Below are 27406 nucleotides of genomic sequence, written 5' to 3'. Positions count from 1 at the left end.
CCGCGCCGCTGCGGGCGGCCTGGGTGCCGAGTAGCCGGGCCGGAGCGCGGGCGGCGGCGGCGGCGGAGGCAGCTGCGCCCGTGCCCCCCGCTCTCCAGGCCCCGCGCCCCGCGCCCGGGCCGCCGGCGATGGTGACACATGCGGCGGCGGCGCGCCGGCGGCAGGACCATGGTTGAGCGCGCCAGCAAGTTCGTGCTGGTGGTGGCGGGCTCGGCGTGCTTTATGCTCATCCTCTACCAGTACGCGGGCCCGGGACTGAGCCTGGGCGCGCCCGGCGGCCGCGCGCCGCCCGACGACCTGGACCTCTTCCCCACGCCCGACCCGCACTACGAGAAGAAGTACTACTTCCCGGTGCGCGAGCTGGAGCGCTCGCTGCACTTCGACATGAAGGGCGACGACGTGATCGTCTTCCTGCACATCCAGAAAACGGGCGGCACCACCTTCGGCCGCCACCTCGTGCAGAACGTGCGCCTCGAGGTGCCCTGCGACTGCCGGCCCGGCCAGAAAAAGTGCACCTGCTACCGGCCCAACCGCCGCGAGACCTGGCTCTTCTCCCGCTTCTCCACGGGCTGGAGCTGCGGGCTGCACGCCGACTGGACCGAGCTCACCAACTGCGTGCCCGGCGTGCTGGACCGCCGCGACCCCGCCGCGCTGCGCACGCCCAGGTGAGCGCCCGCAGCCGGCCGCGCCGTCGGCCCGGGACGGCGGGGTGCCTGCTCGCGGCCGCTCCCCCGGGCCCGGCCCTCGCCGGCCGGACCTGCGCCCACCCTCGCTCCCTGCCCTCTTTTCCTGCCCTCTTGGGGACCCCACTCACCGCGGCCCTTCTGGACCCCATCCTGATCTCAGGGCGTCCGAGCCCCCAGTTGGTCCGCCGCGGTCCGCCGCTCGAATCCCGCTCTCACCTCCTCCTCTGTGCCTCTTTACTTTTCCCCACCACCCGGCGGGCTGCGCGGAGCCTGGGCTTCCCGGGGTCACCGTCCCCTGCCCGCGGCCCGTCACCTGTCGTGACCCAGCTCTGGGTCCAGGCTGGCCTGTGTCGTCGGGCGGGAAGACGGGTTCCTGTGCGAGTGTAACCCACCTGGAGTGCTCGCTTTCCTGCGCCGCTCTCACGCCCAAATCGGAAGTGAGAGAAGTGAGGTGCCTCTCCCCCTGCACCTGCGGGGCCCCCGGCCCGCCAGCCTGCCTCGAGAGGGCTGGGGAGGAGCTGCCAGGGAAGGGGGCTGGCTCTACTGTGCCCAAGTGTTCAGGTAGAACAAAGGCCCGAGTGTCCCCTGGGGCTGGGGGCAGGGAGAAGGCAGTGCTGCCTGCCCCTGCGAGTTGGGCCAGAACCAGGCGCAGGCTCGCTCTGAAAGAAGAGCAGACGGAGGCCTAGGGCAGGTTGGGGGGAGCTGAGCTGGCTGGGGGCACCTGTGCAGCCAGGTGCCTTCCCTGGGGGCCCCCATTGCTGTGGAGGTTGGGAGCACAGGGCTGACCTGTGTTGGGGGACAGCTCTCCAGGGAAGCGCTTTGTAGCCAGAAACACTCTCTCTCTCCCCACGGTGCTGGGTTTCCAAGGGTTAAACTTGGGAATCTTTTTCTCCTGTTCACGTGGGTGCCCTGCGGGGCCTTCTCCCTGAGATGCCTGGGCTGGGAAGGTCCAGAAAGGAGGTCTTCTTGCCAGCCTTTTGTTTATCTTCCTCGTTTGCCTCAAGAGTGCGTTCAGGGGCAAGATGGGCGTTGGGGAGCTGCGTGACCCGTGTAGCTGAGTCCATCAGCACTCCTGGGTCGAAATGCAAGGTCTCGGTGTGTTTGGGTGATGAAGCTTTGGTATCTGGCCAGCTCGGAGCTCTCCCTGCTCGGCCTTTCAGTCCTTCTACTGTTGTCTTTCCCAGGTGGTTAGGAAATTGGGGCCATAGAGCTGCGGGGGCGGGAGGGGAGTGTCTTCCCACTTTCCCTTGGCTGTCCCCCCACCAACAGCAGCTCCCAGCCTGAGACGTGATGTGCTGGGTGCCTTAAGGCTACATGGCCACCAGTCGGCCTGTCCAGGGGCCCTTGAAGCATTGCTTCCTGTCCAGCACTTGGCCTGATCTGCATAGATGCACTTTGCTGGCCTTGTACCATCCCCTCACCCCCTCACTCCCCAGGGTCCTGCCACTCTGTGCTAGACTGGGCTGGGCCTGGGGGCTTGCAGCCACTTGCCCATCTATCCTCTGCCCACCAGGGCTGCAAGCCCCCGGAACTGGGCACTAAGCAACCCACATAAGCCCAGGTGGGCACCTCTCTGCCTGCAGAAGTCGGGGTGTGGAGGGCGAAACGGTCCTGTCTGCCAAAGGCAATCAGGTAGCGAGAGCCCGGAGGGCAGAGGGTGCAGACCTCGCTCTAGGCGCTGCCGAGGGGCCTGAGTCAGGCTTGCCAGCAGACGTGGCCTTGACCCTCGTTTGCCACCAGGACACTCGTCCTACAGCCCCACCTCCTGAAGCTGATTTTCTCTTTGGGTCACCAGGGTGAAGGGCCCCTGGCGTCCCTTCTCCAGAGTCTGTCCACCAGAGCAGAAGGCCCCGCTGCCCCTACAGACAGGCACAGAGGAAATGGGGAAGCAGCCAGGGCCTCCGGGTGCTGCACGAGGGTGGGTGCGTGTGGCAGGGGTGGAGGACTCCGTGCGTGGTCCGCATGCGTGGTCAGCCGTGGCTCCCTCCTGCTGCGGTGGGGAAGTTGCTGAGCCCAGCAGCTGCCGGCCGTGGAGGAGGGGTTTCCAGGGTTCTCGGGAGGCCCGCCCTCTGCCGTCTGCTCGAGGAGTGGGCTGTGCCACCAGGCAGGTGACAGAGCCTTGCCAGCCTTCCGTGTCACTCTCCCCGCCTCTCCCTTCACTTCTGGTCCAGGCGCTAGGTTGATGGCGTTTTTAATGAGCTTCCTGGAGGGGCCAGGGTAGTCTTGGCTTTGTGTGTTTACAAGCCTGTGTGCTCCCCTAGTCGGGCTGGGCCAGAGCGCTGGGGGTTCAGGAGGCAGCTCCCCCATCTGCCCAGGGACCCAGCACCCAGAGGGACGGTGGCAGTGCCCAGCCCCCATGGGATGCCTGCTGTCGGGTGGTGCCTGGTCTCAGGAGAATCGGGTGTCGCCCTTGCCCTCCTTCCCGCCCTCCCCATGGCCCTGTGGTGTCGGAGCGGCCACCTGGCTGGTAAACTGAGGAGTGACATGGCACTTTGGGGGCTGGGCCTGGGCGAGAGCCTTTTTTTCCTCCTCTCCGGTCCCCAGGGCCAGCCACCTTGGGGGGTCGGGGTGGGGGGCGAATGTCTTCCCGCTGTGAGGTATGCTTCTAGAATCTCTCCACCGAGCCTCTCCCAGCTCTTGGTGCCGGCGTCCACAGGGCTTTGGGGCCTGCGGTGCGGGGAAGTGAGGGTTTTCACGGCTCCCGTGCTTACCCGCCCAACCACATCAGCCGGGGTAGTTCTGAGATGGGCACGCATCGAGGAGACGAGTGGAGATGGACAGGTTTCCAGCGTTTTGCTGGAATATGGTTTGGAACTTGCAGCATCTGTGGTGCTTCCTGGCGTGGAACAGAGGAGCAGGTGTGTGAGCAAAGCACTTGGCAGGTCCCTGTTTCGTCCTGTGTCCAGCAAGGGAGCTGCCACACCTGCTGGCATCTGCCAGGAATGCTCGTAAGGCCCCCAGGGAGGCCTGGCCTCAGGCAGGTGGCCGACCGTTGCCAAGGGCCACTTTGGTTAGAGTGTGCCAGTGCCCCACGCTGCCATTCACCTCGTAGGGTCGGGATGGTGCTCCTAAGGTCCAAAACGTCCCTCCCTCCTCTTCCCGTCGGCCTGAAAGAGATGGGAGAGGAGACACGGTTAGGGTCTTGCCTCGGTTGCCCTGGAAACGTCCCTAAAATCGTGTAGGCTTCATCTGAAGCCGCAGAGGGCATTTGGGACCTGAGTATGGCTTCCGGGCCACCTTCATGGGGTCCTCTCTGCAGGTGGGCTCCCAGCATCCTTGATCTTAGCCGGCAGAGGCTGTACTTCCTTGTAGGAGGAAGGAGTCTTAGTGTCAGTCCTGCAGCCTCACTCTGGTCGCACACCCTCCCTCCACCATCCTGAGTCCCGTCTGGTTTCAGAAATCTGCTGGTGCAGCCAGCTGCTCCTGTCCCTTCAGCCCCAGTTTTGCTGCCCCTTCCTTCAGGAAGCCTTCCCAGATAGCTCCCTGTTGCCTTAGGTGCCCTTGGCCACTCTCCATCTGCCATCCTGGCATGTCCATGGCATGTTGGCACTGGCTGGAGCCCGAACGGGTGCTGCCTACATGTGGCACCAACAAGAACGTTCACCTCTTGGTCCTGCAGCCTCTCCGGGAGCTGCAGTCAGCGCGCCCTTCCCCCATGTGTCCTGTGGTGAGTCAGGTTCAGGGACACAGTCTTGAGTGCAGTGCTGGTCCCAGAGAACCTCAGGGGCTTCTCAGTGGGCCCAGCCAGTGGGCCCAGGTTAGCTTGGAGCATCCCTATGGCACCGGACAACTTGGCTTCACAGTCACATCCTTACGTGCAACTAAGGGACAAAACCTGCATTTGCCTGCAGTGGGGCAGATGTTACCCAGAGCACATGACAGGGACCAGTGAACAGGGCCCGGCCACCTGAAGGAATCACCCGGAGAGGTCTTGGGTTGAGACGGAAGGAATCTAAGGTCAAGAAACTCAGAGTTAGATTTTCTTTAAGCATGAACAAACAACCAAAAAACCTCTTGTTTTTAAGCAAACGCGTGAGAAGACAAACTTTCAAATGACTTACCGGCGATCATTTTAAATGATGCCCTGGTTTGTGAAATCTTCAGGCTCTACGGCGCACGTTCTCCTCAAAGCACCACAGAACTTACAAGACCAGGGCTTCCTGTCCTCCTAGGTGCTTCCCTTGTAAAGCCCGGGGCACTGCAGAGTGGGCTGGACACGGTGCAGGGGCTTGTGTGCCCCCCGGGTCAGAGAGCCTTCCCGGTGGGTGCAGCTCCCAGCCCTGGGGCCCGGGGGCTGGTGAAGCCCCTGGTCTTCGTGGAATCAGTCAGGGTCTCTTTCTCAGTGGCAGGACTGAGAGGTTTGGCTGTTGCCCTGGGAGAGTGGCAGGCCATCAGCGGGGACCTGGCTTTGTCATCCTTAAGGGACCCTGAGTCTTTTCGTTTCATCTTCTTTCCGTTTTTGTTATGAAGTAATGACTGTAGTAGATAATCGGCAGTAAAGTATAAAAAAGGAAAGTTACTGTATTCTCTGTGCGTACCTTTTCTTTTTATTATAATTGGAGCTATAACGTAAATTGTCTACAGATGTTATTCTGCGGCATTAAAAACAATAATTTAGTGGCTACAGGTGACTCACCTCTGGGTGCACCATAGTTGGTTCTCCTCTGGTGTTGAATGTGCAGATTTCCTATTCCTGGTTCCTGTAAGTAACGGTACAGTGGACCTCCTTGTACATAAAGTATTTTTGCACACCCCTGTCTTCCTTTGGAAATTCCTAGGTGTGGAATTTCTGAGTGGAATGGTCTGAATGTTTAAATGCTCTCAATGTAAATATTAAATTACTTTACACCTTATTGTGTAACCAAGTATGGTATTTGAGTACTCACCTCGTTGGTATTCAATATTGTTCTGGGTTTAAAGAGTTTACTTTCTTCAGTGAGCAAACTGTCTGTATCTGGTTTTTATTGAAAAGTCCCGCCTGACAAGTGCACCCTTGAGGGTGGCCCGTCACTTTGGAGGGGGTGGACAGGGCTGTACCCAGCCACCCTGAATACCGGCCCGTCTGGTCACAGATGTGTGCATTTCACCCCTGCCCAGAGCGGAGGTGCAGTTCTCTGCCATCTGGGGCCAAAGGGGAGGGGTGAGTGGCCGTGGGGGCCTGAGTTGGGAGAGCCAGGGTCACAAAGAGAAGGGTGCAGACGGGAGGTTGGCTCTTGTCCCCTGAGCGCTCCGCGGGTACTTGGAACGGGCTATCTCATTTCCCACTCCCTACTTCCACAAAGCACGCGTGACAGTTGTCCCCATTTTTCCCACAAGGAGGTCAAGGCCCAGAAAAGTCAGGAAGCTGATATCCCGACGTCTGTCTCTCCTATGGCCTGTGCGCCCTCCCCCTTGGTGCCCCCAGCTGGGAAGACCAACCTCGGTGAGAACCGCCACCAGCCACCGGCCGTCGCGTCTGTGCCGCCTGGGGCAGAAGGCCTCCCGTGACCCTGAGTGGACACCGGCGGTTCCACGTGCAGATCTGGGTAGTCGGTGTATTGGAGAACATCTGGCAGTCTTCGCCCCTGCGGTAGCAAGACGGGACTCAGGCCACGCCCTCCTGACTCTGGCAGGGCAGCACAGGAGGGGCTGAGGGGGGCGTCGGCGCTGCTGACAGCCGAGAGCAGGCGAGGCTCGGGGGCTGCCGGCACAGCGGGGCCGGCGCCTCCTGCCGCCTCTCCTGGGTGACCGGGTCCTTCTCAGGTGGTCCTGGTCCTGCAGCTGCCAGCCCTGCCGGAAGGGCTGTGGAATTTAGGCCAGGACGTGATTCAGCTGGTCTGCGGGGAGGACGGGAAGGGAAGGTGGCACGTCTGACAGGGTGTCTCCCTGGTGGGCACTTACAGCCGTGTGGATGCGTCTCGTGGCCGACCCGCTCTCGTCTTCTCGGGCCCGTCCTTTGGCCTCGGTGGCCGGCACTCGCAGGTAGGCAGGAGCGTTTGCAGGGTCTCCATCTCTCAACACTCTTACTCCTGCCTTTTCCAGAACTCAGCGGCTGTTTCTCTTCCTGTTAAATTTTTGCTGTCAGTTTGGTTTGGGGTTGTTTTTTTTGGGGCGGGGGGGATGTTATGCAGAAAAAAGGTCCTAAGCACAAAAACAGGCAGGCACGTGAGTGGTGACAGCAGGAGGTGTGACCTGTGGCATCAGAGGGATTTGGAGGAGGCACCTCCGCGTGGGGTTTTGCAGGATCCGTAGGAGTAGAGACGGGAAGCAGCACTCTGGAACTACGGTGACTCGCGTCATCTGAGACCTGCAGCCAGTCACAGGGACAAATGGTAACAAGAGGGCAGTGGGGACAGGGGGACAGTGTGCATGGACAAGGGCCCTCCCAGAGGCCAGGATGTCCAGTCTGTCCCCGAAGGCAGGCCTGTCACTTTCTGGCTGTGGGACTTGTGGCCTTATCTCTCTGCTCCTCTCCTTCCTGGTAAAATGTCCCCTTCCTGGTGTGGTGTTGTCCCAAGTCCCCAGCTTCCAGGCCCTGTTATTTTGGAAAAGCATTGCGTGGCCACATCCACACACCAGAGAGCTAACAAGCTGCTTCCAGGCTGCCTGACCCGGGTGGGCACTGTTGGAGGGCATCAGGGTCAGCGGGGGGGGGGGGGGCATGGAGGAGGCGTCCAGCCACTGGAGACCGCACACATCCTACCCCAGCCTTGGTTTAGACCTGGGGTCTCTCTTCCTTGACGGGGGAGCAGAAACCAGCCAGGGCAGCCCTGCTATCCCACTGCCAGCGAGGCCCCCGGCCAGGCTCCCAGCCGGCTCTGTGGGTGCTGGCAGCTTTGCTGAGGACACGCAGCCCCGCGGCTGGCCGGCGGCCTTTCCCTGCAGCGCTGTCTGCATCCGTGTCTCTCGAGGCTCCTCCAGGACAGCTGGACTGTTTGGAGGCCCCTCCCCGCCCTAGCTGTTGGTCTGTTCACTCGCTCAGCCAAGCACCCAGGGTCTGGGGCCTCGGCTTACCAGGGGCTGCCTGCAGGGACTGACACACCTCGAGTTCTGCAAGGCCTCCACAGGAGCTCCTGGGCCCTCTCTGGGTGCCCGGGGCTCAGGCTCCGGGGCAGGGCGGAGGCGCGTGGGGACTTGGCCTCTTGGGTTCCTTCCGAGAAGCCCAGGCAGCAGCTCTGGGCCCCAGCAGGCCCGACTGGGAACCAGAGGAGGAGAGAGGAGCCCCAGCAGCCTCTCTCACCTTGTGTCTGGAGCCAGTGGGTCTCGTGGGCACAGAGAAACAGCCCTCTGAGCCTCAGTTTCCCCATCTCTAAAATGGGGGTATGGAGCTTGTCATTTGGTTCTGTGGAGGAGCCCATTGTCCTGTTACCCATGACCTCCTGTGACTTCTTGGGCCCTCCAGTCCCAGTTTGTGTCCGTGTCCTGTTGGAGCCGTGGCCACTTGTCGTAACCCCGTAGAATTCTGCAATCCAGGGGTGAGCGCCGGCCTCACTGCCCAGGGGTGGGGCCCAGGTCCTCACCTGTATGGGGGCGGCTGTCAGCAGCTTCCCTCAGCGCAGAGTGAGGGGTGAGTGGGTGGCCTGGAGCACTGTGAGAGAGTCTGGCCTCCCGGCCGCCCAGGAGCCTCTGTTACATGGGTAAAAGGCCCCGGGGTTGGGGTAGGGGGTGGGGCATCAGAGCAAATCAGTAATCATCTGGAACAGTAGGAACTAGAGAAATGAAAACTCTGGAGTTAATTGTTTACAAAGCTGTAGAGTTGAAGGAAGTCAGTGGTGCGGGGGACCCCCCCACCTTGGTCACAGGCAGGAGCTGGGACCCCAGCCTCTCTGCAGGCCAGGTCCCTCCACAGAAGTTGTGCTCGCCTGATGCACCAGGGTGGACACCTGAGCTCCTGAGCCAGACCCGTCTGGGTTCCCTGCACCCCACCTGTATACGCGTGATACTCTGAGCCACAGTTTCTCGACCTGCCTTGTAGAGCCGTGGGAGGACTCAGGGGACGTGCCAGACCCCGGCAGGTGGTCAGCTCGGTAAGGTTCTCTCCACCCTCGATGACAAGGGAGGACAGAGGTCATCTCTGGGCCAGCCAGCAGTGAGGGAGCAGAAGCGGTGGGCGGCCAGGCCCTGCTGTCTCTGTACCAGGGGTGGTGGCAGAGCAGGGGAAGGGGCCCAGATTTGGAGCTGCACCAGCCGGGTTGAATCCCGGTTCTGCCACCTGCGAGATCTGTGACTTTTGTGCCTCGGTTTTCCCAGTTGTCAAATGGCCGTAGGGACAGTGCCTGTCTCATAGGTGGGAGCTTGCAATTATGCCTTGTTGCTGAGCACTCTTTTTTTTTTTTCTTATAAGAGGCTACAGTGCCTCCCCTCTCTCCGGGGACAGGGCAGAGCCCTTCAGAGCCAGCTGGGAGCTCGGCTTCTGTCCCCACTCTGAGTTGGTCAGCTCAGGGGTCAGCAGGGCACTTCCCTGGCAGCAGCTGAAGCCTAGGCACTTAGCTGGGAGGCTAGTGACATCCACAAGCGTCACTGGCCTTCCAGCATGATGGCCTGGGGTGTGCTGTGTTGCGGCCATGGGGGTCTTCTGCTCACCCCAGGCTGTGGCACTGGGGACCCCCGTTCCTTCCCACCTGTGCCCATTTGACAAAAGGGCTCGTTCGCTCCCTGGATCTCCAGAAGGCCCCTGCCTTCCTGTCATCAGGGCCTGTGGGGACAGTGCAGGTTGGTCCTGCTGTGCGGGCAGCTTGTCTGCCTCCCCCTCTGAGGACCTGGAGACCCAACCAAGAAGAAGTCAGTGGTGAGGAAGGGAAGGGCAGCAAGGCCAGGTGGGTCCCACGGCCTTACTCCTCTCCCCTCCCCGGGCCCCCATCTGCCCTGGCCGTGGGCTGCGGTCACCCACCCACGGGCATCGACGGGAGGGGAGCGGCAGGCAGGCTCGTGTGCTCACGTGGTGCTCGCTGTGAGCTGAGCCCCCGGCACCTCGCCCCTCCCCTCCCCACCACTGTGTTCCTTGCGTCCTCTTTTATGCTTTCACTCACTGCCAACACATGTATCCCTTGAACAGCACCCAGCACCGTTGGGTGTTACACACTGTACTTGACCTTCTGCTCCTTGCTTCCTTCACTAGGCCTTGCTGTTGAGATTTATCTGTGTTGGTCCATGACACGCATGTTTAATTCATTGACTGCTGGGTTTGTCTAGACACATCTTTCTTCCTGGGCTTTGTTCTGAGAGCAGACGGGGAGGCATGTTTCACAGACCAGGTGATAGTGACCGGGCTTGCCCATCCTCAGCTCTGCCAGCGCTCTCCAGACAGGCTCCACTGGCACAGACACACACAGACAGACACACACACACACACACACATCCCCGGCCCAGCCATGCCTGAGGTCACCACCATTTGGCCTGTCGGGTGCTGCCATTTCTGCCGAGCCAGCAGCCATGAGCTGGTCCGCTGTGGTCTTAGCACATGTTTCTTTTCCCCTGACTGGGTGAGACAGGCATCCTGTATGTGTGGTTACTGGCTGCTGAAGTTTCCTCCAGCTGCTTACTTACCTGCTCACGTCTTTGGGCAGTTTATCCCCGAGAGGTGGCTTGTCCTCTTCGTGTACCCTGCTATGAAGTTCTGTGCGCGGTGTGCTTGGCAGGCATCTCCTCTTGACTGTCCTTCCCCTGCCTGTGGGTCTGGGCATTTGGTTTACCGGCGCCTGTACTGGGACGGGCTGGGTGGGCCAGGCATGCCCTTGCCCTTCAGCCAAGTGCACGTGCAGGGGGGAACGGGAGCGTGCCTGCCGACCTCTGAACCCCTCTGGGACGCCCTTGTGCTGGGGGATCAGCCAGAGGCCCGAAAGGTTGGGTGAGTGGACAGGTGGCCAGCTGACCGGCCATCCTCCCTGCAGCAGGAGCGCCCCCAGGGCTTACCCCTGCACAGCCCTCCTCTGGAACAGAGCTTCCTGCATCCTCCTGGAAAGGCACGTGGGGGCAGGGCACCCTTGGAACGCAGCAACCCCCCCCCCCCCCCGCCGCCAGGCCCCACTTGGCCCCATATTTGCAGCGTTTGCCCCTAGACCACCTCCCCGACCCGGCCTGGGAGGGGTGACCCGTAAATCACCGTCCGTCTGAGAGTTAGCTCCTGCCAGGGTTCCCAGGGCCCCAGGAACAAACACAGCACGCATTTGTGGCCCTTGAGCAGTGGGTGAGCATCGCCCCTCTGCCTTAACGAGCTTTAAAGGCTCACTTGTAAATATTTACTTCCCTGGAGTGCTGGTGTCCTTGGAAAACGAGGACCTGCAAACACAGAGGTTCTGTGTTTGCATCAGTGCGACAGGAAGTGGGGTCGGGTGTCGTCCCAGAGCAGCGAGGGTTTTCTGTGAGTCCTGGGTCACGTTCCCTGTTAGGGAACCTGACCACAGCCGGGGAGGGAGGGGCTGGGGAAGGCTCCGATCTCTGTGCACCCCACTTACAGGGTGCTGTGCGCCGTGCTGGGGGCAGGGTGAGCAGGTGTCCTTGCCCGGAGGACACAGTCTGGGAACAATAAGTGGCCGTGACCGACAGCCACACTGGGTGCCAGGCCTTCCTCACTCTGACCTCACTGTCAGGGCCCCGCTTGGCAGATGAGGAAACCGAGGCTCCGAGAGCCTAAGTAACTTGTCAGCACGGTCACACGTGGCAGAGCTGGGATTCATACTTGGCCTGTGGTCCCAGGGTTTCCTGTTAAGCCCTCCCCATGACAGGAAGCGTGCAGGGTCCCCCAGGAGGGGAGAGCCAGGTGTTACCCAGGTGTAGGGTTCAAGCTCACCATGCTGCCTGCCTGCCCGGGAGGGTGTCGTGGCTGCTTGGAGGGTGGACTTTCTCAGCAGCCCGAGATGGTACAGGGTCCCGGCGGAGGCCCCGAGTGACCACCGACCCCCTCCTCCTTGGGGCTCCGCCGCATGAGTGGCCGCCCGCCGGAAACAGCCGAGCCATTAGGTCTGACGTGTCACTCCCCGGGGGGAAGGGGGTCGAGGCAGGTGGAACTAGGGCAGGCGGAGCAGTTGGTCTCCCAGGGGTTTGGAGGTTTCTGATGTCACCTGTGAGGAGGGGCCCCGCTGGGCAGGAACGGAGCTGGGAAGCAGGTGGGCCGTGGCATGAGAGCACACTTCCCGCCTGCCCGGGGCACCACGGCCTCGCCTGCCCAGCCTCACGACCTTGCCACAGTGCTCTTCCCTAGCCATTGCGCCTGTGTCCCGCAGGAGAGGCCGCAGCTCGGGCACATGCCAGCACCCTCCGTTCCCTCAGCGAGCGGGTCGGCAGGCGAGCAGGTCCGGGCACTGGGTTTTGCTCAGGCAGGTCCAGACGGGAGGCTGCTTGGTGGCCTACGGCGTGGACCCTGCAGAAGTTGAGGGCTACCGAGCCCTGCTTTCAAACCAGCATCCCGCAGTCAGAAAGCCCAGGCCTGGGAGGAGAGCTCTGTTCCTTTGCTTTCCGGGAAGCTTGGCTGTCAGAGTGCCCAGAGGGAAACATCGTTTCTATCAAATCGGAGGCAGTCACGTTTCAGCCAAGTGGGTCAAAGGCAGGCAGCGGGATTGGTGGCGACCCCCCCTGGGCAGGAGCAGACCCCTGTCCTCAAGCATCGGCTCGAAAGGGGGCCCCGCGGGCGTCAGGCGGGACTCGCCACGGGGCACAGAATGCCCGCCGGGCCCGCAGAGGCCCAGGACGCGCGCGCGGACAAGGCCTCTCACCCCCTTGACCCGCCTGAGCCACGGGACACTCGAGCAGCCGAGGCCGACAGCCGGCGCTTTGGGCCCCTCACCCCACAGTAGCCGTCCTCAGGGCCAGCGCTTCCCACGAGACCCTCTCTGGGCGCAGAGCAGTTGAGAGGAGTTGACACAGCTCCCCACGGGCCGAGGGACCCCCCAGGCAGCGGGGCGGGGGCCACGCTCGCCCGGCAAGGCTGAGGGAGCCCCAGCCTGAGCCCTGCTGTCTTTGGTCACCTGCCCCTCTGCTGATCAGGCCAGCGGCGGCCTGAGGTGGTGCCGGCCGTGGAGGGGCCGTCCCGGAGCTGCTGGGGGCGCTGACTGGCCCCAGTGTGGGCCGGAGACGGGCTGGCGGGCGGGGGTGGCGGCCTCCGGCAGAGCCGTGCGGCCGGCGCATCAAGCGAGCTGTTTCGGGTCTCTGCCAGAGGAAGTGCCCTTCGGAGGGTCAGTGTGTCAGCGCAGAGCCTGGGGGCGGTGGCCTACGCCGTGTGTGGCGCTTGGTCGCTGGCCTCCCCCCGGTTCAAGGCCGTGGCAGAGTGTGTCCTCGGGGCTCAGCTGGCCCCGGCCTCCGCAGCCAGAGCCACTCAGAGGTCCCCGCTGGCCCTGGCCACAGAGCTGGCACACGAGCCTGAGCCTGGGGGGCCCGCAGCTCTTGCCTGCTGAGCTAGCACAGAAAACCCCAGCCTTGACCGCCCGGGGCTCTGTGCATGGACCCCCCCGAGTCTTTTTAAATTCCTTTAGTGGGTTTTGATGGAGCCCTCACTCTGTGCAGTCTTCAGAAGGACACTGGTGTGGGATCCTGGCCCCCAGCCCTCCCTTCCAGGGCCGCCCAGCCGTGTCTGCAACGGGTGCCCAGCTGTATCTGACGGGCAGCCAGGTGTGGGAAGGCCCGGGGGTCGCGGCATCCGGCATCTCCCTTGGGTTGTACTTGCGGCCCCCCTCGAGTTCCCGGGGCAGTGTAAGGGCCTTGGCCCCTCGGGTGGCTCTGCCATCCATCGGCCAGGCCTCACTGGTTTTCTCCAAGCGACGTCAGGTCGGGGTCCCCTCACACACGCCCTGCTCTGCCCCAGTCTCGGTACACCCTGGACCCCCAGTCACTCTGCCGGCCTCTGGGTACTTGGCCCTGGTTTCCAGGGACAAGTGGGCACAGGTACTGTCTCAGGTGCACCGAGAGGTGGCTCCACTCCTCTCCTGTTACTGGTGGGGAAGCAGAGGTACGGAGAGGTCAGGCGACTTGCCAGAGGTCCCGTGGCTCAGGCAGCAGACCCGAGGGTCCTGGAGCCCCGTCTGTACCACCCACACCCCTGGCTACAGCTGCTTGGCAGTTATCATTCTGGAGCCAGTCCTCAGAGAGGGGGCGGTGCTCTGGTGGGGCGCCAGTCCTGCCCCAGGGAGCAGCGACTTACTGAGGGAGGGGCATCCCAGGAATGCAGCCAGCATCCTGGCAGAGTCGGAGGGCGCCCAGAGGCAGCCCGGTCGGTCCCACGTGCAGCAAAAAGGAAGCTCAGAGTTGTGGAAAATTTAGTGCCAGAGCTGAAAACTATTTTTTAAATATTTGCCTTCCGTTCTTTCTTCCTACAACAGAAGCACATACCGTAGCTCGGGAGCTGGCCTGGGAGTCATGGGGCCCAGACGGGGCGTCCTCCTCTTGCGCCTCTCTGGGGAGGCCTCGCTCGGAAGCAGCAGCGCCAGATTTGAGTGCGGGCCCGGCTGGAAGCCTCCGTGCTGCAGCCCCACTGTGCGTGGCGAGGGGCCATGTGGTCTGGCAGCCCTCCGGGTTCCCGGGTGCTTGGTGAGCGTTCCTGAGAGACAGGATTGCCTTCGTGGGTCAGGCGGGAGTGTTTTCCGATCGACTGGGGCTCGACTTCATCCAGGGAGAGGATGGTGGGCACGTGGAGGGGCTGGCACTCTGTCCCCTGCCCCACCCCGCCCTCAGGCCCAGCTGGGACCTCTGAGTGGTTCTGGCTGGGGAGGCCGGGGCCAGCTGAGCCCCGAGGACACACTCAGCCATGGTTTCCACTGGTGTCGGAGGATGCCATGGGGGCCAGGCTCTGGCGGGCAGGGCCACGGCCTTGAACCTGCGCACGTGTCCCCGAGGTGGGAACGAGCACCTCCACCTCGGTCCTGCGCACAGACGGTGCCCACGACTGGCAGCTCCTGGTCCGACGCCTGCTGAGTCTCCAGCCGGCTCCCAGCGCCTCCTGCCCCGACGCCTGCCGTGCACACCACCAGGGTAAAGCTGACAGGCCGCCGCCATGGGGAGCGTGCCTTGGCCCCAGCTCTAGTTTGGAGGCCTTTTCTGAGATGTCTGCTCCACGTCAGGCCAGCCACAGGCCATCCTCCACCGCCCAGAGCGGCAGCCTCGGGCTGGGACTGGACTTCCTCAGAGACACGGGGTCCCCTCCCCAGGGAGAGGGCGGGGTGAGGGGCCGGGGGCCTCGCCGGGGCTGACCCCAGGCCGCACGAGGCACCCACACTGCCACGCAGCCACCCCACCTGTTCCCAGGCACACGCCCGTGCACACTCCCGGCAACAGCTTGCGCTGTGGGGCAGCGACGACCCAGAAACGTCCTGGAACAAGAATCCTTTCTTCCTTACAAGTGGTTGGCACTTTGAGACATTTCCCCCTCTTTGAGATTCCTTCCCGCTAGCCCCCTTTAAGAGCCGAGTGGTTTTTCCACCCTGTGGCTGGGCCACCCCTTCATTCCTGCCACCTCCGAACAGGCCAGGACATCAAGGAGACGTGTGTTCATGGGAAATTAGCTGTTGTTGCAGAAGTGCGGGCAGGGGGCAGCCTGGAGCTGAGCGCTCAGCCCCCTGCCCGCAGAGAGCCGGGAGGGCCGGGCCCTGGGCTTTGCAGGAGGCTGTCATGGGCTGGAAGACCAGACTCCCTGGACAGCTGGACCTTGGCTCCCCGGCTTCTTCCTCCTGGCCTCCCAGGAGGGGGGACCCTGGCTGATGACAGTGACAGCAGTCCTGGTTTCTCGGACAAGTGTGACGGCGCGGGACACGAGGTAGGGGCAGGCCTTGGAATTAGCCGTGGGAACTCTGGGTCAAAATCTTCCTCGAGGGGGTCCCTGGAGAAGGCCCCCGATTTTGTGGAAGGTGTAAAAGGAGGGGGTCCTGGAGTCCGTTTGCCAGGCAGAGCCGGGCAGAGCTCACCTGGCTGGGGTCTGACGTCTTGTGCTGCCCCAGCCTGGGCCCTGAAAGGGGAACCTGGGTGTCGGGTATGGATAGGAAGAGGCCAGCAGAACCCCTGGCCGAGACCACCGCCCCCCCCCGCGCCCCAGCCTCTGCCTGGCAGATGGACAGTGTTTGCAGGGCCAGGGGCGGGTGAGAGGCCATGAGCTTCTGTCCACCATAGCCTCCCCCGCCCTGTTGGACTCCGTCCCACCGACAACCGGGGTCCCTGAAGACAGGCTTGGGCCACCGTGACTCTTTGCTGAGAGGATCTGGCACAGAGTAGGTCGTGACCTTCAGAGACAGCCTAGCTCAGGCCCCCTGTGTTGTGGCCGGGCAAATGTGACCAGTCTATGCCTCGGTTTCCCCATCTGTAAAATGGGCCCGTGCTGCTTTCTCCGATTCCCCTGGGGGTGGGAAGTGCGGCCTGCTGGGGTGCCTGGCGCCCAGAGAGGGCCCCGGAGGAGAGGGCACTGCCCGCTGTCCCTTCTGTCCACCCTCGTGTCCCAGGTTTGAGATCGGAATCCTAAAAAAGACCACCAGTGGTTTCCCTGTCGCCCTGGGCTCACGGTCTTTGTCGCCTTGACTTTGTGTGTTTGTTGAGAGCGCTGGGGGGCCCGGCGGGGCAGAGGCCTGGGTGCTGTGAGCCTCTGGAGCCCCACCTCACGGGCGGTTGGGGCTAGGGTCCCCAGCATCGGCGTGGAGTGTAGGGGGTGGCTGTGCGCCCCTGTCCCCACCAGGCGAGGCAGATGCTGGCTGCGCCCCTGCTCTGTCTGGCCAAAGAACAGAAGCAGGGTTCTCGGCCGGGTCACGCCTGAGGCTGGTGCCCTGGTCTCCTCTTTGGTCCTGTCACCGCCCCACCCCCACCCCCCGAGAGAGCTGAGGGAGGGGTGGGGGCCGGTTTAGACTGGGCAGGCTCCGTTTGTCTCCCCATCACTGCGGGTCCCCTGGAGCAGCTATACCCAGAGGAGGGCCTCCTTCTTTCCTGAGAAGCCTGCTGTGGTTTTGCCCAAGACTTGCTCTGCCCGGGGCTGGCTGCAGACACTCCATTGTAGGAGAGACTTTTTTTTTTTTTGATTGTGCTAACGTGTACGTAACATAAAATTTACCGTTTTAACCGTTTTTAAGCGTACAGCTCAGTAGCATTAGGTGCGTTCACATCGTTGTGCAACCATCACCACCATCCGTCTCCAGAACTTTTCCGTCTCCCACAGCTGAAACTCTACCCATTAAACACCTTCCCACCCAGCGCATTACAGCCACCCTTTTACTCTATGCTGCTATGAATTTGGCTCCTCTAGGGACCTCGTATAAGTGGACTCATGCAGAATTTGTCCTTTTGTGACTGGCTTGTTTCACTGAGCATTATGTCCTCAAGGTTCATCCATGCTGTAGCATGTGAGAGAATTCCTTTCCTGTTTCAGGCTGAACGGCATGCCATTGTACGCATATACCTCATTTTGCTTTTCCATTTATCCTTCAGTGGACACTCGGGTTACTTCCACCTCTTGTTCCTTTGAATAACATTGCTGTGAATGGGCATGCAAAGAGCTGTTCCTGTCCCTGCTTTCCATTCTTTGGATATCTATCTAGAAGTGGAATTGCTGAATCACGTGGTAATTATACGTTCTAATTTCTTCAGGAAACCGTCATCCTACTTTACTTTCCCATCAAGAATGCACATAAGGGTTCCAGTTTCTCCGCGTCCGTACCAGCATGTCGTCTTTTCTGGTTGGTGACTTGTCACGGCCTAGGGGAGGGCGGTCCAGAATGTTGTGCAGAAGCGCTGGGGTGGGAGTTGCTTGGGGTCTCGGGAGGAGTCTGGCAAGGCCAAGTTCAGACTCCGTGGGCCCGGCAGTTGGGGCAGGCTGGGGTGTGGGACAGCGCTATGTGGAGTTTGGGGCAGGAGTCCAGCAGAGGGTCTGGATAGGTGCAGAGAGGAGAGGGCCGTTCCCCCCTCCCCGCACTGGCTCCAGAGCTGAGCTGAAGAGCTGCAGGTCCATGGTGTGCTTGGCCCTGCGGTGGTCTCAGTGTGGACCCACGACCGGGGCCAGGCCCACAGCCTGGGAATCCCAGCATGGTCAGTTCAGCTTCTGCCTCGTTCAGTGTGGCCCTTTCATGGTCCGAGGCCAGCTGGGAGACTGACTGGGTCTCGTCGTGGCCACAGACTCCTGCCCTGTGTGGCACGCAAATCCCTTCGCACTTCCCAGGTTGGTTTTTAATTCCTCAGCCCCCCGTGGGCAGCCAGGAGGCAGCCACGTCTGTGCTGCCTGAGGCCGCCGCGCACGCGTGGGCTCTATGTGCCAGGCCGCCCCCGTGTCCTCTCTGCCTGTCCGTCCCCGGGGCCCCGTGCTGGCCGGGCTGGGGGGTGCTGGGAGCATGTGCCGAGCTCTCGTGGCCTCGGGCACCCGGAGTTTATGAAGGATCCCTGCACAGGGTCGTCTGGAGGCTCCCGGGTCTCAGGCTGTTGTAGACTTACCGCTCCTCTCCTGGGCGCAGGGCTCTGGGCGACAGGCAGGAGATTTACGGCCCAGCTGGCGCCACTTGCAGGCTTGTCGGCTTCACGTTCCTGTTTCCTGATTCCCACCAAGATTGGTGTCACGTCAGGGACAGTGCAGGGGCCTTTGCCTCTGAAGCCATCACTCAGCAGCCAAGGCCCTGGACGCACAGTGGGAAGCCTTCTCATCCGGCAGGAAGGGCCGCGGCAGCGCCCTGGAGGGCTGGAGGCCACGGCCCTTCAGCTAACTCTCCAGACACAGTTTGGGCCATGTTTTTCTTCTTCCTTGTGAGAAGTTTTAGATGCGTGTGTCCCGACTTCTGAGTCCTCCTGGGGCCTGGCAGTGAGGCCCCCTCCTCGTGTACCCTCACGCCTCAGCCCAGAGCCCCGGGCAGGATCGGCCCTGGGGTACAGAAGGTGTGGGGCTTGGTCCTGGCCTCCAGGACGCACTCAAACCCCATCTTGCAGCGCCTTCCTCTTCTGGGTCCTGGGGGTGCCATCCACGCCCAGGCCCACCCTGCTTCTCCATGCAGGCTGCACACACCCTGAGGGGTGGCCTCAGCCAGCAGGGAGTCCATCCCCAGGTCTCTTGGGGCCCATGGTTTGCGACTGCAGCTGCTCCTTCAACCTGGAGGGCCCCTTCCTGTCTAGGGGTCGCGGAGCCGCGGTTTCTGGGAAGTCCGGAAGCTGCTCTCCTGACCTCCCCACTCTGTGTCAGAAAGTTGCCCGGTGGATGGGCGATGGTGGCCGAGGTTACCACCACGGACTGCTTTTGCTGAACGTCTCGGGGTGAGCGTCACGCTCCCTGGTCAGTTTCGTTCCCAGCCTCAGAGCCCGAGTTGTTCTCTGAGTCCTCACTCAGGCCCTGTGCCGGCCCTGGGCACCTGGGCAGACGGGCCAGGCTAGTGGGAGACAGGCCAGGAGAGGAGAAGAGCCCCATGTTGTGTGCCACGCCATGGTTGAGAGGTGGGCCAGGGTGGAGAGGGTCCAAGGGGAAAAAGGAGAGGAGGAGGTTCCCCGGAACAGGACTGGGGAGCAGCGCTCCTCGGCAAGGGGGCGGGCGCGCAGTTGGGCACGGGAGTGCCTGGTCCGCCTGGGGGCCCCTGCCCACACCGAGGGCTTGGCTGTTGGGACAGGAGAGCACAGCCTGGAGGGTTGCTGAGCAGGGGAGCAGCTCCACCGGCGTCCCTGAGACAGAAGCTTTCAGGTCCTGCCCAGCTGAGGGGCCTGTAGCCACACACAGGACCCCAGACGTGGGCCTGGGTACCCCCAGGGTGGCCTCCAGGACCCCTTTGCAGCAGGAGCGGGTCAGAGCAGGAGTGGGAGGGAGGGGCAGGCGCTGTCACAGTGGGTGAAGCACGTGGGGCCAGACAGGAGGGAGGCCAGCCTGGACTCAGACCCCTAAGGGAGCCCCCTCCCCCGGGGACCTGGCACGCAGTGGGCAGCCATGGGCCACACCTGGTCGTGGCAGGCATGCAGTCCTCCCTTGACCTGTCAGCCCTTGCTCCCAAGGTGGTGGTGAGGGGCTAAGTGGGCTCCAATGGCACGGGGACCTCGGTCCTGAAAAGGGCCTGTGTCTCAAGATAACTCAAAGGGCCTCCAGAGTCCCTCGGACGTGCTGGGAGGACCCGGGCTGGGGTGGGCCCAGGTTCAGCTGTGCCAGGGGCAGGGGTCCACAGCAGTGGGGTGGCTCTCCATAGACCCACCCTGAGCTCCCAGCGGGCCAGGCCCACCAGGAACCCCACAGACAGGCCTTGACCATGGGTTTTGCCCTCCCTGAACCTTGGGGAGACAGATGTGTCCAGGTGGGAACGTTGGCATGACCCTGTGTGTCTGGGGGACAGAGATACAGGGGGGCCTGCCCTCCAGTGGGGGGATAACCCTGTGCTACAGCCCCTTGGACTTGCCTAGAGATGCCCTGAGGGGGGTGACGCCCCACAGTCAGGGTCCCAAGGTACAAAGCCTGGGCTACTGCCCCTCCCTCCCCCAGGTTCCTGCACACTGGCCACGCCCTGCCTCTGAGCCGGGAGGGGGGCCCCGCGGGTTCTGCCTGCTGCCACAGTGGGAGGCTTAGCAGCCTGTTGGGGCTGGGGCCTGTCTGCTACCCCAGGAGAGGAGCCTAGTGACCAGAGGCGTAGGTGTGACCAAGCAGAGGCCCAGCCGCAGCTCCTTGCACGGCCTTTCTCAGGATCTCCTGCGCCTCGGGCATCCTCCCGTGTGAATCAGGCCGTCTTTTCAAGATGGAGCCTGCCAGCTGACTGTACCCTGCCGGGCCCCCCCACTCCGCCCCCGTGCTCCCAGTGAGTCACACCTCGTGCCCTGGCCTGCAGCCCGCAGAGCGCCCCGAGCGTAGGGCCCTACTCACTTCCTCATCGCCGCTCCCCTGCTTCAGGGCACCGCTGTCCCCACCTGAGCGCTGGGACACCCCTTGCAGGACAGCCCGGGCTTCTGCTCAGCGCCTACAGCCAGGAGAGCTCTGGCCTCATGTGCTGGGCGCTGCCCGTTCACGTTGGTGTCATGCCCGGGCTTCCCAGTTAGACTGTCAGCGTTCCCCCAGGGATAGGGTGCTAGCCTGGACGCTGGCATCCTCGCCTGTCGTCTCCCATCAGCCAGGCCTGGAGAGCCGTGCTGATGGGCACTCAGCCAGCTTCTCCTGGCAAGCAGGTCCCGGAGCTCCTGGGCACCGAACACACTTTTCCCTTTAGCACAAGGCTCAAGCCCTGAGTGTTTCTGTGTCCAGGCTGGTATAGGCCTGGGCCCGCTGCTTCCTCGTCTGCATGTGGCGTGGGTGTCCCTACCTCGAATGCCAGGCCTGAGTGTGTAGTGCAAGATGGGCCGGGATCCCGTCCAAGCCACTGTCCTGCCAGACTTGGGCTCCGGGAAAGGACGGGCGTGGGTAGCTGGGCATGGCCTCTCTCAGGTCACACCCCTTTCACCCAAGTTGGTCCCCGTGACAGTGGGAGGGCCTGGTGCTTACTCAGCCCCGGCCACTGGCCTCCTGCCCCAGCTCTTGATGTCCAGGCCTTTCTGCTCACCACTGCCCAGCTCAGCCTCCCCCAGCTGGCTCCCTCCACCCCCAGACAGGCCCGGGCTCCTCTGCCGGGCACGCAGAGGCCTTCTCCTGGGCCAGACCCTCTCCCCGCGGCCACCTTGGGGTCAAGGAGGCCGATGAAGTGTGAGCAGGCTCTGGGCCCAGGAGCAGGCCAGGGCCTTTTGCGCTCAGGGCAGAGCTGTTAGAACTCATCCTTGCAGGGGCTGTTCCCCTCCGGGTCTGTGCAGGGACCTGCTCTGTTCCCTGAGCACACCCGCATCTCCCACAGATGGAGAAGGGGCCAGCTGATTAAGGCAGCGAAGCCCGCTGCCAGGAAGCAGGAAGCAGGCTTGGAGAGGCGAGGCCCCCATCCTGCCACCATGTGAGCACTGCCAATCCACTTGCTCCAGACGGGGCACCGGCCTCTGGAGACCCCAGGTCATGCAGCCAGGGCCTCTCCCTCGGGGGACCAGAAGCTAGCCCACTGAGCTCACTCAGAAGCGGGCACTCTGGCTGACGCACCTGCTGAGCTCCCTGCCCAAGGCCCAGGCCCCAGGAGGCTCAGCACAGGGAGGATGCAGGCCAGTAAGGCTACCGCTGCTCCGGTTGCATGGCTGCCCCAAACCCCCAGAACCCTCAGCCCTCCAAGAGCCACCCAGACCCTTAACACCAGGCACTCCAGGACCCAGCAGAGAGCACAGGGCATGCGAAGCAGCCCCCTCCCGCGTCCAGGTTCTGAGGGTGAAGCCCCAGCCCAGTGCCTGCACACAGGTGCTCAGCAGAGACGAGGTGGGCAGACAGGGTCCTTGTTGTCATTTTATCGGAGGAGTGGAGAGTTGCGGCCCAGGGAGTGGGCGTCTTTGCCCCGTTCCTTGTCTTAAAGGAAATGCATCTGACTCCTCCCCATGAGGACCATGTTGGTTCTGGGTTCTTTTGGATACTTTATCAAGTTAAGGGAATCCTCTTGCAGTCATGAATAATTATTTAATTTTAGCAAGCACTTCTTACACATCTGTGGACGTCTGTAATCCGTGGATGTGATGAATCAGATACATGGATTTTCTCGTATTAAACCATCCTTGCATACCTGGGATTACCTGACTTGGTCATGGTGTCTTATCTTTTATATGCTCTACTGGATTTGATTCGATAAGATTTCTGTTTGCAGTTTTTTACGTCTATATTGAGAATGAAAAGAGCTGTAATTTTCCTTTCTTCTCGTGTATGTGATTTAGTTGGCCTCATAGAATGAGCTGGGGGTGAGCATGTGCATTGCTTTGCTGTTATCTAGGAGAGTTTGATAATCTGTTCTTTTAAAATTGGGTAGACATTTTTTTTTGTAGGAATTGTCCCCCCCACTTTTTATTTTGAAAAAATGTCAAACCTGCCAAGCAGTTGAAATAGTAGTAAAACTTTAGCGCTTTACTTAGACACACTGCTTGTTAACATCTGTCATCTTGGCATACGTGCCGGTAGGTGTGTGCTGTCTCTTGTTCTAACGTGTAGGAAGATTTTTAACGACTGCTTTGTTTTTTTGTTTTGTTTTGTTTTTAAGCTTATGGGGCTACTTGTGGTTTTTATATTTGACTGACGGCTTCCGTCTCTCTCTCTCTCTCTCTCTCTCTCTCTCTCTCTCTCGCACATTCTCCCAGTGCCCCTGCCCACGCTTGGCGAGAGGAGATGAGTTCGTTCTGGCTGTTTCCTTCCCTCGTGGCCCTCCTCTCCTTCCCTCTGGCTGGGCTGGAGGTCCCCGGATGGCCTCCCTCATGTGGGGGGCATGGTGTCTGTATCATGTGGTGAGGAAACAGATGCAGAGACATTCCTTGGTTTACCCGTCAGGGCCACACAGCAGCTAAGTGGCCGAGCTCGTGGCAGGTAGGGAGGGAGCCCCGTTCCCGGTGCGTCCTGCCCCAGCTCCTGGAGACCCTGTGTCTGGGGTCAGTCAGCGGCAGACACACGCACCGGGGGTGGACGCCCCTGATAACTGGGGAACTTCAGCGGCGGAAGTTTGCCCGTCTGCAGAGGGCATCTGACAGCGGTGCCCGCCGCAGAGGTTGCAGGAGTAAAGCAAGTGTGTGCCAGCTACGCCCCACTGCCAACCACAGAAGCACTTGGTGGAGGGGCCCCTGAGGTGGCCTGGCGGTTCCTGGTTCTGGAAAGGTCCATTTCTCTGGCCCCCAGGACCAAGGGTCACTGCCGAGGTGACTGCCCTCCCAGCTCACGGGATGATTGCCCCTCCGGGAGCGCAGGGCCCACAGGCCAGGAGAAAGCAGTCCACCTGGGCATGACGTGGCTCCTGTCTGGGGCGTGCCGTTTCGGCCCTGGATTTCTGTGTCTGGGGAAAAATAGTTCCTGTTCAAAGAGCTTGTGAGGCCATCATCCCCTGGCCGACTCTGCTTGTGTGGGAGGATGTGTGTGCGCGGAGCGGGGGGCACATGCCAGCCCCCTCGTCTCCGTTCACAGGCTCCATGCGGCCGCAAGAGAGGGAAGGATTCGCAGGGGTTCGCTTGTGGGAGCAGGCGTGTTGTGGGGCGTGAAGCCAGCCCCCAGCCGTGGGGTCAGCAGGCTGAGCCTGGAGGGGGTGCCACGGATGCCCCCAGTGGTCCCCAGACCAGCTCTGGCCCTCCTGACCCCCAAACAGGCGGATGACTGGTGGTCTCGTGGCTTTGGAGACGTCTGCACAGCCACGGGGGAGGCCCAGGGCCTCCCAGGCCTCTGACTACGAACCTCTAGCGAGAAAATCAGGTTAGATCAGCTACACAGAAGGCCTTTAATCTGTTTGTTTTGTAATTACAGGCTTGATTGTATGAAATTGGAAAAATACAAAAAACTGAAAGCGGAAGAAAAAGTTGCCCAGAGCTCCAGGCCCGGGGACGAGCCCCCTCCACATTTGGCGTGTGTTGTGTTTCTGCCCCGTCTTTCCCCTGGGCCCAGTTTCTGTTTTCCAGAGCTAGCATCAAGCTGTAACGTGAGTTTTGACGTGGTGCGTTTGCTCATCACGCGTACGTACGTGTGTTCCTGTGTCATGCAGAGTCCCCAGAAGGGCTGTCCCTGTTGCCATGGGGTCACCGGGCGTAGGTTTCGAGTTCCCTGAGCTCGTTTTAGGCCCTGAACTGTTTGTCACCTGGGGGGGGCCGTGTCCACTGAGCTGTGCCCCGCTGCGTGGGCCTTCTGTGCTGGGCCTTGACTGCCGTAGGATGCGTCCCTGGCACAGAAACCCAGAGGCTACGGCAGGGGCAGGGAGAGCCGGGCGTGCGTGCTGTATGCCCGGGGCCACACTTGCGGTTACAGGCTGGGAGGACGAGGGGGACAAGCGCCAGCAGAGGCCTGCGGGCAGAACGAGTGAGATGAAGGCTCTGGAGGCAGGTCTCGGGCCCAGTCGGTGAGCGCACGTCCCCACCCGGGGACGGAGCAGGGCTCGGTCACCTTCCCTCCACCCTGGGGAGGGGGCGTGCGTGTTCAGATGGAAGGGAAGCCTCCCCGCCGGTGTCGAAAGCCAGAAAGCACCAGGCGGGCAGGCACGAAATGTGAACGGCAGCCCCGCGGGGCCCCGCAGGTGCCGGGCTGGGTCACCTCCCGAGCAGCGCCCCCTTAGCTGGAGCACCGCCCGGGAGCCCAGACGGGAGCCTGGTGGAGTTGGGGGGCGGAGGGAGGCTCCCTACGGCCTTCGGACAGCCCGGAGGAGCACCGCTTGTGACACTCGGTCGACAGTCTGAGGCTGAGGCCACACCTCAGAGTTTGGGAACAGCAGACAAGCTCCCAGAAAGCCATCCTTTGCTCATTGGAGGGGACGTCTCTGGAAAGGCCCATGCTTGGGTAGGTGGGGCGTAAGCCTTACCTCAGCTGGGAGGACATTGCCAGTATATCCTCCTGTGGCCCCGACCCTGGGCAGGGCTCCCAGAACCCCCTGCAGCCACAGCCTTTCTGGTCACCTGCCAGGAGGGGTGGTCAGGGGCCCGGCATCCATCCTGGGTCCCTCGGCATCAGTGCTGTGGGAGGTCTGTTGTGGGTCTGTGCGCCATTGCCAGGCACAGCACGGTCTGTCCCTGTGTGCATCTGGGAAGGAGACCTCACCTGCACCTTCGTGGGCGGGGCACCCGAGCCCCCAGTGCTGGACGTGTCCACTGAGAGGTTCTTGCAGGGCGATCACCCCTGGTCAGGAATGGAGAGTGACCGGCACACAGGCTGGAGCCAGGAGTGCAGACGTGCTGGGGGCCTGGCTGGAGGCCCAGGCGGGACCAGCCTGCGGCCACACCTGCGGCCACCAGCTCTGCCCCTCGTGGTACCCAGCTCTGGCTTTGGGCCTTTCCTCCCTTCGGTGCGCACAGCTCCCCTCAGTGTGTGTTGGCCTGGTGGTTAAGTCACACCATGGCTGTCCTGGGGGGCCTTGTGAGGGTCCAGTGGGATCACAGAGGTCAGGGGGCTGGGGAGGAAAAGCTCAAGCTTCCTGCAGACGTGGGGTCCTTGCCTTGAGGGGGAGGCAGGGGCTGCAGGCCCCTGGAATGCACTCGGGGGGCCCTCCTGCCTTGGGGACCCCCTTGCCGTCCCCCACCCAATCGGCAGTGCCTCGGATTCTCTGGGTCGCGGAGCCAGGGGCTGAGGTAGCCTGCTCTGCTTCCCTGAAATTTTGCTAACGTTGTGTAGAAATCAAGGGAAGCTTTTCATCCGCCCACGGAACTCTAGGTGCTGTCAGGGGAGGGGGAAGCCGACTGCAGAGGTGCTTCCGAAGCCTGAACTCAGAACGCTCGGTTTCCTTCATAGGGATTTTTTCAGCCACTTGGAATTTTGAAACAAGGGCGGGAATTTCCTTTTTCCCACGGTTTGATAACGTCCTTTCCTCGTTGAAACCAAGACCTCCTTTCTGCTTCTCACCAACCTGTGCACTTAGATGAGCTGGTCTGTGCCCTGGTGTGCCTGCCCCCGGCCTGGCCTGGGCCTCTCCTCTGCAGGAACGCTGCCCCACCCCCACCCCTGCCCTCTGCCGGGCCTCCTCCTTCGGAGCTGAGGTTAGATGTCACACCTTAGAGGCCCTGCCTGACCCTGACCCTGCATCAGGCACCCGATCTCTTGGCACTTGTTCATCTGGGTGTCTCACGGTCACAGGTCCAGTCCTTCAGATGCTGCAGGAGGGCAGGGCTGCACCAGTCCCACACACAGCACGCGCTCCTGTGACGGAGGAAAGGATAAGCCCAACGGGAGGGGACCATGGGGTCCCAGGCAGGGTGCCGATCCCGGACGCAGAGGGATGTGGTCCCCCAGCTCCCCGCCTCTGTACCTCCCCGGGCTGCGAGTTCCTCACCTTTGTGGATCTCCTAGGCTGCAAGGCTGCTTGACACATTCCCTTTCACCAGATCCTTGCAGGAGCCTGGGAGGCACAGGAGGCAGTAACGGGCTCCGAGGGGCCGGCATGGAGGTGGGGACGGGGCGGGGGGGGGGGGTGGCAGAGTCTGACGCTTGACCCGCCCCCTCTGCGAGGATGCCTCATATCACAGGGACAGCCCTCGCCCTACTGTCTCCTTACTGGGACAGCTGTTTTGGGACAGAGCGCCCGTGTGTCCCTGCTGGCCCAGGGAAGGGATGCGGGCTCTCAGCTCCCAGCAGTGCCCCTCTGAGCCAGTACTAGGCAGTAATTGGCAGCCAGGGCACCCACGTGGGTAGGGAGGCAGCGTGTGAGCCTCCAGGCAGGATTTAGCCTGGCAGGAGATGTGCGCGTGGAGGATGCCTGGGGAGGGGCCTTCTGCTGTGGAGGCCTTGCCGTGAAGGTCCCATCCCCAGGTCCCGCAGCCCGGGGTCAGACAGCCCCCCTCACTCTCACCCACTCCCTTTTTGGGTCCTGCTGGCACCTCCACGCAACTCTGACGGCCCCCTCCCAGCGGCTTGTACAGACCGGCCCCGGGGGCAGTGGGCACACTGCATGCGAGGGCCAGGCCAGCACTCCCCTGTGAGCCGTGTGCATCCCTCAGGCACAGAATCCCAGAGGCCCTGGAAGCAGGTGGTCAGAAAGGCCTGCATCTGGAGCTGGGGGCCCACGTGGCCCGTACGCCCCCAGCAGGCTTAGGCCTCCAGCCGGGCCCTCCTCCTTCAGGTGGGAGCTCCTGGGGGCACGAGCTTCCCCCTGGGATGGGGGGCAAGGTCATAGGGGCAGGGCCACAGAGGCATTGGGCTCAGTGCGGGCTCACGGCAGCCCGGCTCTCAGCCCTGCCGCTCCTGCCTTGGCAGGGACACGGGGCCCCGTGAGAGTCAAGCCCTCCCCCAAGCTCTGCGTCTGCATTATTGTCATCAGCCAGCAGGAGGCAGGGCTGGAGCG

General features: G+C 62.2%; 1 protein-coding gene across 3 annotated transcripts in view; it reads left to right on the top strand.

Moving 5' to 3' along the window:
• Positions 1-22: 22 nt before the first annotated feature.
• The window catches only part of HS6ST1 (heparan sulfate 6-O-sulfotransferase 1), a 40344-nt gene continuing 12960 nt past the window's right edge, over positions 23-27406 (top strand). The window contains exons 1-2 of one of the 3 annotated variants that reach the window (XM_029224848.1): positions 79-665; positions 13976-26497. In XM_029224848.1, the coding sequence (XP_029080681.1) occupies positions 139-665; positions 13976-14567 (1119 nt within the window). In that variant the 5' untranslated portion in view covers positions 79-138 and the 3' untranslated portion in view covers positions 14568-26497. Of the gene's footprint in view, positions 666-13975; positions 26498-27406 lie in introns of those variants that run through there. The other 2 variants (XM_029224846.1, XM_029224847.1) reach the window with 2 other exon arrangements.

The sequence above is a fragment of the Monodon monoceros genome, unplaced genomic scaffold (genome assembly GCF_005190385.1).
Source record: "Monodon monoceros isolate NGI ecotype Baffin Bay Population unplaced genomic scaffold, NGI_Narwhal_1 Super_Scaffold_16, whole genome shotgun sequence".
NCBI lineage: Eukaryota > Metazoa > Chordata > Mammalia > Artiodactyla > Monodontidae > Monodon > Monodon monoceros.
The sequence above is the reverse complement of the archived record's forward strand: the minus strand, read 5'-3'. Positions and strand labels throughout refer to the sequence as shown.